At 54.9% G+C, this 10,831-nt stretch overlaps 1 protein-coding gene across 1 annotated transcript; it reads left to right on the top strand.

Moving 5' to 3' along the window:
• Positions 1 to 2,271: 2,271 nt before the first annotated feature.
• On the top strand, positions 2,272 to 9,095 carry NFKBIA (NFKB inhibitor alpha). Its single transcript, XM_069209120.1, has 6 exons — positions 2,272 to 2,895; positions 4,265 to 4,373; positions 5,398 to 5,608; positions 5,919 to 6,007; positions 6,725 to 6,985; positions 8,779 to 9,095. Exons 1-6 carry the CDS (start codon positions 2,663 to 2,665, stop codon positions 8,824 to 8,826), a joined length of 951 nt encoding a protein of 316 aa, XP_069065221.1. The 5' UTR covers positions 2,272 to 2,662; the 3' UTR covers positions 8,827 to 9,095.
• The last annotated feature ends 1,736 nt before the right edge of the window (positions 9,096 to 10,831 follow it).

Here is a 10,831-nt window from a genome sequence, read left to right as displayed (position 1 = left end):
TGTGGAAGCAAAGGTACAGTTTAGGAAAAGAACACTGGTGCTCGGGCCTGGTTAGCAGGGTCCCAGCACACTTTCATAACTTAGCATCAGCAAAGGCAAAAAGTCTGGGGGTAACCATGCCAAGGAGGCATTTCCTTACAGTGGGCTCATAGTGCCTTCTGGTTGAGGACTCAGTGTATGTACCAAGGGCTCTCAGTGCCCTCTGGCTGTGGGCACAGTGTCCCAAAAGAGGGCTGCCTGTAACCTCTGGCTGTGGGTACAGTGTCTGCATCGAGGTCTTCCTGTGCCCTCTCGCTGTGGGCACAGTGTTTGCACCAAGGTCTCTCAGTGCCCTCTGGCTGTGAGCACAGTATCTGCATCGAGGGCTATCAGTGCCTTCTGGCTGTGGGCAGGGCACAGTGTCTGCACCAGGGAATGTCTGTGCCCTCTGCCTGTGGGCACAGTGTCTACACCTGGGACTGTCTGTGCCCTCTGGCTGTGGGCACAGTGTCTGCACCAGGGACTGTCTGTGCCCTCTGCCTGTGGGCACAGTGTCTACACCTGGGACTGTCTGTGCCTTCTCGCTGTGGGCACAGAGTCTCCACCGAGGGCTGTCTTTGCTCTGTGGCTGTGGGCACAGGGCCTGCACCGAGGGCTGCCTGTAACCTCTGGCTGTGGGCACAGTGTCTGCACTGAGGGCTGTTTGTGCCCTCTCGCTGTGGGCACAGAGTCTGCACCAAGGGTTGTCAATGCCACCTGGCTGTGGGCACAGTGTCTGCACCGAGGCCTTCCTGTGCCCTCTCGCTGTGGGCACAGTGTCTCCACCAAAGGCTGTCAGTGCCACCTGGCTGTGGGCACACTGTCTACACTGGAGACTGTCAATGCCCTCTGGCTGTGGGCACAGTGTCTCCACCAAGGCTGTCAGTGCCCGCTGGCTGTGGGCACAGTGTCTGCACTGAGGGCTGTTTGTGCCCTCTCGCTGTGGGCACAGAGTCTGCACCAAGGGTTGTCAATGCCACCTGGCTGTGGGCACAGTGTCTGCACCGAGGTCTTCCTGTGCCCTCTCGCTGTGGGCACAGTGTCTCCACCAAAGGCTGTCAGTGCCACCTGGCTGTGGGCACATTGTCTACACTGGAGACTGTCAATGCCCTCTGGCTGTGGGCACAGTGTCTCCACCAAGGGCTCTCAGTGTCCTCTGGCTGTGGGCACAGCGTCTGCACAGAGGGCTGTCTGTGCCCTCTGGCTGTGGGTATAGTGTCTGCATCGAGAGGTCTCTCTGTCCCCTCTGCCTGTGGGCACAGTGTCTGCATAGAGGGCTCTCAGTGCCCTCTGGCTGTGGGCACAGTGTCTGCTCCGAGGGCTGCCTGTGCCCTCTGGCTGTGGGGACGGTGTCTGCACCGAGGGCTGTCTGTAACCTCAGGCTGTGGGCACAGAGTCTGCATCTAGGGCTTCATGTGCCCTCTTGCTGGGGGCACAGCGTCTGCAGCAGGCACAGTCTGTAACCTCTGGCTGTGGGCACAGTGTCTGCGCCGAAGGCTCTCAGTGCCCTCTGACTGTGGGCACAGTGTCTGCACCGAGGGCTGTCTGTAACCTCAGGATGTGGGCACAGTGTGTGCACTAGAGGCTGTCAATGCCCTCTGGCTGTGGGCACAGTGTCTGCACCGAGGGCTGCCTGTGCCCTCTGGCTGTGGGCACAGTGTCTGCATCTAGGACTTCATGTGTCCTCTCGCTGTGGGCACAGTGTTTGCACCGATGCCTTCCAGTGCCCTCTTACTGTGGTCACAGTGTCTGCACCAAGGGTTGTCAGGGCCACCTGGCTGTGGGCACGGTATATGCACAGGAGGCTGCCAATGCCCTCTGTCTGTGGGCACAGTGTCTGCTCCGAGGGCAGTCAGTGACATCTGGCTGTGGCCACAGTGTGTGCACCAGAGGGTCTCAGTGCCCTCTCGGGTGTGGGCATCAGGGACTGTCAGTGCCCTCTGGCTGTAGGCACACTGTGTTCACGGAGGGCTGTCGGTGCCCCACATGCTGGACTTCCACTGATCTCCCCAGTTGGGGCCCGGGGTCGGTGTGAACACAGAGGAGTTTCCCAGCCCTGGCACAGGCTGGAATTCCCAGAGCTCAGGGGGAGCCTGGAATTTTGCTGCCCGACAGGTTGGTTCAGCCTTCCTCGAGCAGGCGCTCTCTACTCAGCTGGGAAATTCCCAGCTTAGTGCACCAGACAGTAGACTCCGCCCCCGGGACTGCCCCTGCCAGGGAGGTACTTAAAGGGAGGCCGAGGAGGCGAGGCTCACAATAGACTGACGGAGTGGGGAGTGGAGAGCGCTGCTGAGGACACAGCGGAGGGCACAGGACGCTACAGGCAGCAGAATAAAGGAGGGACCTTCCTTGGCACCCATCGGATCTTGTCAGGACACCCAGAGGACCCTTCCTTGGCACCCACTGGGAGACCCACTTCTTGGCACCCATTAGCGGGTCCTCTCCTTGGCACTCATTGGCGGACCCTCTCCTTGGCACCGATTGGCGTTCCCTCTCCTTGGTACCCATTGGATCTTCTCAGGACGCCCAGAGGAGCCCCTCTTTGGCACCCACTGGGAGACCCACTCCGTGGCACCCACTGAATCCCCACCAGGACACCCATCGGAGCTTCCCACAGCCCTCTCGGACCCCTCCGGTGCCAGGCATGTCTGCGGACCTGGCTGCCCCCAGAGAAGACTGGGCCATGGCACACCCTGGGCACGGGCTGAAGAAGGAGCCGGGCTTCGAGGAGCGCCTGGACAGCGGGCTGGACTCTATGAAGGAGGACGAGTACGAGCAGATGGTGCTGGACCTGCAAGACATCCGTCTGCAGCCGGCGCCCCCCGCCCTGGGCGAGCCCCAGCCCTGGCACGGGCAGCGCACCGAGGACGGAGACACGTAAGTCAGGCTCGGTGGGCGCAGGGAGGGACGGGGGGGTAAGGGGATGGCTGGGGGTAAGGACCTGTTTTTTTAGAGTAAATCTGGTTCTTTCTGGTTTAAAAGATAGCTATAGAAGGTGGGGGCAGATGGGATCAGGCTGATGTACTTTTTGTGCATTTTGGTGGGAGGTGTGGGGGTGCACCGCTCTAATGCCCTCCCCCCGCCCCCACTGAAGTGTGAAGTATTTTTAGCAGCGTAAACAGAAAATTCCCCTTTGAGAAGTAGCGCCAAAGGTTACCTAAGGGTGCTTTTCGGGGGGCGGGGCTTGTGCGGGGGGCGTGGCTTGAGTGGGGAGGGGGGGCAGAGTACAGACTGTTCCTTCTCTGGGGGGCGGAGCCCGGGAAGTCCCTGGCACCCTGCCAGGTCTGTGAGCAGCTGCTGGAAACACCCTGAAAACCCCGGTTTACTCAAGGCTGGACTTCCCCCTGCCTCATGCCTTCCTCACCCCCCCTCCTCCTCCTCCCTAGGACTGGCCTCTTCTTCCTGGGCTCACTACTCACCCCTCTCCCTCCCATGGTGCCCTCTAGCGCCCACCCTCGCCCCTCACTTCAGGGCGCCCTCTCCTGGACTCATCGGCCCCTCTAGCGCCCACTCTAACCCCTTCCCCCTAGGCGCCCTCTCCTGAACGCATCGGCCCTCCCTCCCCTATAGCGCCCACTGTAACCCCTTCCTTCTAGGCGCCCTCACCTCTCCTGGACTCATCAGCTCTCCTTCCCCTCTAGCGTCCACTCTAACCCCTTCCTTCTAGGCGCCCTCCCCTCTCCTGGACTCATCAGCCCTCCATATCCTCTAGCGTCCACTCTAACCCCTTCCTTCTAGCCGCCCTCACCTCTCCTGGACTCATCGGCCCTCCTTCTCCTCTAGCGCCCACACTATCCCCTTCCTTCTAGGCGCCCTCTCCTGGACTCATCAGCTCTCCTTCCCTCCAGCGCTCACCCTCGCCCCTTCCTTCTAGGCGGCCTCACCTCTCCTGGACTCTTCATCCCTCCGTCCCCTCTAGCGTCCACTCGAACCCCTTCCTTCTAGGCGCCCTCACCTCTACTGGACTCATCAGCCCTCCATCCCCTCCAGCGTCCACTCTAACCCCTTCCTTCTAGGCGCCCTCCCCTCTAGCGCCCCCTGCCACTGCTCACCATCGCCCCCCCCGTGCTCATCCTTACTTCATCCTCCGCTCTTCCTCACGCAGGGTTTATGATTGGGGAGATCAGTGCTTGCTCTGTTTCTAGTGATGGGTTCGGTTCCTCTCTAAGGGATGCTCATGGCTTCAGTACGTGTCCTGCCTTACCACTGTACCCTCCTCCTGACCTTTGACCCCTTGCACCCTCAGGTTCCTGCATCTGGCCATCATCCACGCAGCGGAGGACCAGGCTCTCAAGGCCGTGCAGCTGTCCGCCCCGGACCTCGCCTTCCTCAGCGCCCAGAACCACCTCAAACAGGTGAGTGAAGTCCTGGTGCACAGTAGTGAAAAGGCTGGTGAGGGCGCACCTGGGCCAGCAGCAGTGAATATCACACGCCAGGGCCGCGCACAAACTATAGTGCACACCATAGTGAGCCCGGACCCTGCACAGAGAAGAGGTAACACCAGATCCGCGAATCCTGAATAGTGCGCCCCAGATCCGCGAATCCTCAGTAGTGCGCCCCAGATCCGCGAATCCTCAATAGTGCACACCGGAGCCACGTACTCTGAATAGTGCATCAGAGCCGTACATTCTGAATAGTGCATCCAGGGACAGTGTCTCATGTAGTGTTCAGCGTCCCACACACCAGATGAGTGGTAATTAGACAAAAATAAGGCCCAGCAGTCACGTAAATGTGCACTCGCATATGTACCACGAGTCCGTAGTGCATTCTAACATGGAGAAGGAAGCAGATTGGGGGGGGGGGATTCATTCCTTCTAGCAGTAGACTTGTGCCCAGTGAATAGCACAAACGCAGGGCAGTGGTGCATATCAATAACACACATGCAGGACAATAGTGCATATCAATAACACGCATGCAGGGCACTAGTGCATATCAATAACACACATGCAGGGCAGTAGTGCCTATCAATAACACGCATGCAGGGCAGTAGTGCATATCAATAACACGCATGCAGGGCAGTAGTGCATATCAATAACACACATGCAGGGCAGTAGTGCCTATCAATAACACACATGCAGGACAGTAGTGCATATCAATAACACGCATGCAGGGCAGTAGTGCCTATCAATAACACGCATGCAGGGCAGTAGTGCATATCAATAACACGCATGCAGGGCAGTAGTGCATATCAATAACACACATGCAGGGCAGTAGTGCATATCAGTAACACCCACAAAAGGCAGTAGTGCACACGAGTCCCTGCTCTAGTGAACAGTGCAGACCAGGCTGCTTCTTGAGTACTTCAGGGCGCCTAGATGGTTTAGGCGTGGGTATAGCGCTACCGCAGTGACTAACCTTGGACGCTTTCTTGCTTTGCAGACCCCGCTGCACCTGGCGGTGATCACGGAGCAGCCGCAGATCACACAAGCGCTCCTGAAGGCGGGCTGTGACCCCGAGATCCGGGACTTCCAGGGGAACACTGCCCTGCACCTGGCCTGTGAGAGGGGCTCCCTGCGGGCCGTGGGGCTGCTGACCCAGCACTGCAAGAGGCAGCAGCTGCAGGCGCTGCTACAGACCGTCAACTACAGCGGTGAGTACTCCCAGCAGCACCGGGCGCGCTGCCCAGGATCACACGTGGGGGTACTTACTAAAGGTGTGCGTGGGTGCTCGCCTGGCGCATAGCGTGGTGTGCGTTTACCATGAAGAGGGCTGGTGGCTGGAATGTAGATGATTTGTAGAGCGCCAAGCATTCACCCACGAGGGTATCCAGGCGCTGAGTAGGCACAACATTGTGCAGCACCGTGCACATAGTAAAACTAGGCTTTGGAGTCTGGGGTGGGTCTGTGTATTTGTCTGGGGTGCAGCCAGTTCTTGACGTCTCGCTCTTCTTCTCCCACCAGGACGCACGTGCCTGCACGTGGCCGCCTTGCACGGATTCCTCGCCATCGTGGAGCAGCTGGTGTCGCTGGGGGCTGATATCAATGCACCGGTGAGTGGCCTCCTTGCACGCTCTGAGCACTGCTTGGGAAGGTGCTGGGCGGGCTCTCTTTGTGAACTTTGGGTGTGGGGTCTGGTCCACTCTGCTGGGAACTGGTGCCAACTGTTGGGCCTGGTCTGGGGTACACTGTGAGTCCAGACTGGGGTACAGCCATGTGTCCTGTGCCAGACACTAGCTTGACCTTGGGTCAGCTAGGGTCTGTCCAGCGAGCTAGGCTCTATGCCCACCTCACTGGGTATGGGCTGTTCTGCTGTAACTGGTCCAGACGTTTGGGCCACTGCCTGGTACTGCCGCACTGGGTGGGTCCATTCTACACTGGGGACATCCACATCTGCGTAACGCTACTTGGGGTCCGAGCTGGGTGTCTGGGGCTCATCCTAGTCCAGTATGCTAGGTTCTGGCTCACTACACTGGAAGGGTCTGGTCCACTGTGCTAGGACAGGCCGACTCCATTGCATTAGGTACACCTGCTCCGCCGTGCGGGCTCGGCCTGGGTCTTATATTCTGGATATGGGCCCTGTCAGTCGCGGTGGGTTTGTGCATGGCTGTCTACGCTGAGACATACCTGTCCCGCTCTCTTGGTACACCTGGTGCGCTAACCATGGCTGTGATTGGCCCGTCTAGTTGGACTAGGGCCGCAATGCTTGTTAAGAGTTGAGCCCGCTACGCTTTGCGCTTACCTGGTATTTCCTTCTTTCTTTGGAACAGGAGCCCTGCAATGGGCGGACGGCGTTGCACCTGGCCGTGGACTTGCAGAACGCTGACCTGGTGTCAGAGTTGGTGCGACTGGGCGCCGACGTCAACAGTGTCACCTATCAGGGCTACTCACCCTATCAGCTCACTTGGGGCCGGGACAACCTCAAGATCCGCTGCCAGCTGCAGGGACTGACGAAAAGCGACCTGCACGACCTGCCCGACAGCGAAGACGACGACAGCGCCCAGTCCGACTCGGACTTCTCAGATGATGAGGTACGTGTGCACTGTTGCTTGCTGCAAGCGCATCTACCCGCGTAGCAATAGTGTAGTGGTCAGCTTAGCACTCCCTGTCCGCTCTGCCCCAAGTGACCAGCTGCTCCATTCATCACTTGGGGTGTAGCCAGTGCATGCAGGAGCTCCCATTGCATTGTTATGTGTGAAAGGTGGAAACTTAAGGGGTAGAATCCTTAAAACCACTCAGGGCTAGTGAGCAGCGGTGTCTCATTCACATAAATATCTCCACAATTGGGGTGTTTGCAATGGAGTCACCCTTTTTATTTTAAGATGGCTGCCTACATTGCATCAGAATAGCATTACTGTCCAGGTCAAGATAGCCGCTGGCAGTGTCACTGAGAAACAATCCCCTTCAGCTTAAGATGGCTGCTGTCAGTCTCTCTGAGAAACCATCCCCTTCAGCTTAAGATGGCTGCTGTCAGTCTCTCTGAGAAACCATCCCCTTCAGCTTAAGGTGGCTGCCGGCAGTGTCTCTGAGAAACCATCCCCTTCAGCTTAAGATGGTTGCCGTCAGTCTCTCTGGGAAACTATTCCCTTCTGCATAAGATGGCTGCCGGCAATGTCTCTGATAAACCATCCCCTTCAGCTTAAGGTGGCTGCCGGCAGTGTCTCTAATAAACCATCCCCTTCAGCTTAAGATGGTTGCCATCAGTCTCTCTGAGAAACCATCCCCTTCAGCTTAAGATGGTTGCCGTCAGTCTCTCTGGGAAACTATCCCCTTCTGCATAAGATGGCTGCTGGCAGTGTCTCTGATAAACCATCCCCTTCAGCTTAAGGTGGCTGCCGGCAGTGTCTCTGAGAAACCATCCCCTTCAGCTTAAGATGGTTGCCGTCAGTCTCTCTGGGAAACTATCCCCTTCTGCATAAGATGGCTGCCGGCAGTGTCTCTGAGAAACTATCCCCTTCAGCTTAAGATGGTAGCCGTCAGTCTCTCTGGGAAACTATCCCCTTCTGCTTAAGATGGTAGCCATCAGTCTCTCTGGGAAACTATCCCCTTCTGCATAAGATGGCTGCTGGCAGTGTATCTGATAAACCATCCCCTTCAGCTTAAGGTGGCTGCCGGCAGTCTCTCTGAGAAACCAACCCCTTCAGCTTAAGATGGCTGCCGGCAGTGTCTCAGAGAAACAATCCCCTTCAGTTTAAGATGGTTGCCGTCAGTCTCTCTGGGAAACTATCCCCTTCAGCTTAAGATGACCGCCAGCAGTGTCTCTAAGAAACCAACCCCTTCAGCTTAAGATTGCTGCCGGCAGTGTCTCAGAGAAACAATCCCCTTCAGCTTAAGATGGCTGCCGGCAGTGTCTCAGAGAAACAATCCCCTTCAGCTTAAGATGGCTGCCGGCAGTGTCTCAGAGAAACTATCCCCTTCAGCTTAAGATGACCGCCAGCAGTGTCTCTAAGAAACTATCCCCTTCAGCTAAGATGGCTGCCGGCAGTGTCTCTGACAGCCAATCCCCTTTATAATAAGATGGCGGCCAGCAGTGTCTTGAGTTGCACCCTCACACCAACAGTGTGCGTGGCTGATACTGAGATCAAATTTTCTGTTCTAACTCCAGTTGAAGAATATTTGGGGAAAGTGCAACTATCCCTCCATTGTCCAGTATGCTTATTCAATATTCTAACACTAATCCTGGAATATTTTGGGGAAAGTCAAAAATTCATCCATTATTATCCAAAAGGTTTGAAACTAGTAATTTAGCATTAGCTGTGACATCAGCGCAGAGGCTTGCGTAGATTACCCAGGCACTAACTTTGCTTTACTTTCTCTCTTTCAGCTGATGTACGATGACTGCACGCTCCATGGGCGGCCCCTGACGGTTTAGTGGCAAGAGGACTACACATGGACATTTGTGAAAACCAGAAGATATATTTTTTATTTAAAAAAAAACAACAAAAAAATCTTCCACTACGTCAGACAGGACGCAGTGACCAGGCCCTTCCGTACAGACTATATTTGCTGGGGGGCACATGCGAGCGTACCCCAATATTTGTATTTTATTGTATATAAAATGTAAATGCTGTAAATAACTTTGTACAGATCTATTTTTTTATACGTGAGAGAGATCTAATTTATTAAAAAAAAGTGACTTTATATCACCTGGATTCAGTGAAACATTTTTCATTAATGAGATTGCTTTTCTGCAATTTGAGACAGACTACAAATTGAGACAAAATGTAAAACCTTGTGGAAGACTGACTGCAGCTGAATGCTAACCTTGATGTGACGTGAAAGACTGCAAGAACCAGAATGCATTTGGGTCTTAATGGGGATCAACAGCTGAACAGTGCCAATGCTGCAGCTGTGGTGCCGGTTGGCGCCCATGCCTTCCGCAGCTGTGGTGCCGGTGTGTGCCCACGCCTTCCGCAGCTGTGGTGCCGGAGTGCGCCCACGCCTTCCGCAGCTGTAGTGCCGGAGTGCGCCCATGCCTTCCGCAGCTGTGGTGCCGGTGTGCGCCCACGCCTTCCGCAGCTGTGGTGCCGGAGTGCGCCCATGCCTTCCGCAGCTGTGGTGCCGGTGTGCGCCCACGCCTTCCGCTCACCAGTGTGCGCACTAGTAGAAAAATCTGCAGCACTATATAGACCAGGGGTCTTCAAACTGGGGGCCTCGAATGATCCCTGGGGGGGTCACCCGGCTCTGGCCAAAAGAAGCATTTTGTTAATAATAGGGCTTTGCTTTAAGCTGAATAAATGAGCAGCAGTGAGCGGCCTGGTGATGGGCCTTCACTAACATGTTTTGTCATTTATATCCAAGCTGAGAGTACGAGTCAAAAGGGAAGGGTCTCCAAATACTCTTCAAAACCCCCACCCCTTCTAATAATCACACTGTGGATATTTTTACATGTCAGTAAGGTCTGCATGACCAGAATAGTATGTTTGGCATCATGTATTTGATTGCATTTTTAAACCATTAACAGAACTTAACTGCAATGTTTAAATAAGTCTAGGCATATTTAAACATTGCCAATTTAATAGAATAATTGGCCCTGATTTTTTTTCCGGTGGGGGGGTAGGGAGAGGGGGGTGCTACATTTAAAAGTTTGAAGACCACTGATACAGATATACATGAAGGCACCAATACAAAAACACACACATGCAGAAGCACTAGTGAACACAAATACACTGGTATTGTTAAATAGTTAAGAATATAAGTCACAGGGGGTAGAGAATAGAGTCGCATTCAGTGCAAAAGGCCCTCACCCACCCGTCGGGTGGCATGCTTCATCCATGGGCCCCTCCTGACACCGGTCTTTGAGATCCCGTGCCAGCTACAACCCGCTCAGCTGTCAGGGAGTTCCTGGTGAAAATACCAGCCATATACTAGTGGGTATGAGGGTTAAACTGTAGAGAATAGAGAAGCTAATCTGAGCTGAACCTACTCACTGGATGGACAACATCTCTTTTATTAGGTCCCCAAGTGTAGGATTAAACAAATAGGAGCGTTTGGTTTATTTCACTTGTGAAAGTCGACATGTTTCTGTCCTTATCACACCCTCAGGGGCATTCATCGGGGCAGGGTGGACGGATCAGTAGTGGTTCTTTCTTCTGGCCGCCCTTTTGTGGTAGAAGTACAAATACTGATGCTAAATGCGGCACTAAAAAAGTATAAATATGGGCCTTAGAGACACAGACAAATGCACCCAAAGACTGACCGCAGTTTTTCTCAGGCACAGGTACAACGCGCACACACACTGTGACATGTACAGTTAAACCACGTTTAGAGACAGTTTACAGTCACACACACCTTCCCTTATACTTCAAACCTTTCTCCAAAGCACTCTATAGTAAGCGCTAGGTCGCGTATATTGCTTTACAGACCTACAAATCAAT

This window comes from Pleurodeles waltl, chromosome 9 (assembly GCF_031143425.1).
Source record: "Pleurodeles waltl isolate 20211129_DDA chromosome 9, aPleWal1.hap1.20221129, whole genome shotgun sequence".
NCBI classification, from domain to species: domain Eukaryota; kingdom Metazoa; phylum Chordata; class Amphibia; order Caudata; family Salamandridae; genus Pleurodeles; species Pleurodeles waltl.
The sequence above is the reverse complement of the archived record's forward strand: the minus strand, read 5'-3'. Positions and strand labels throughout refer to the sequence as shown.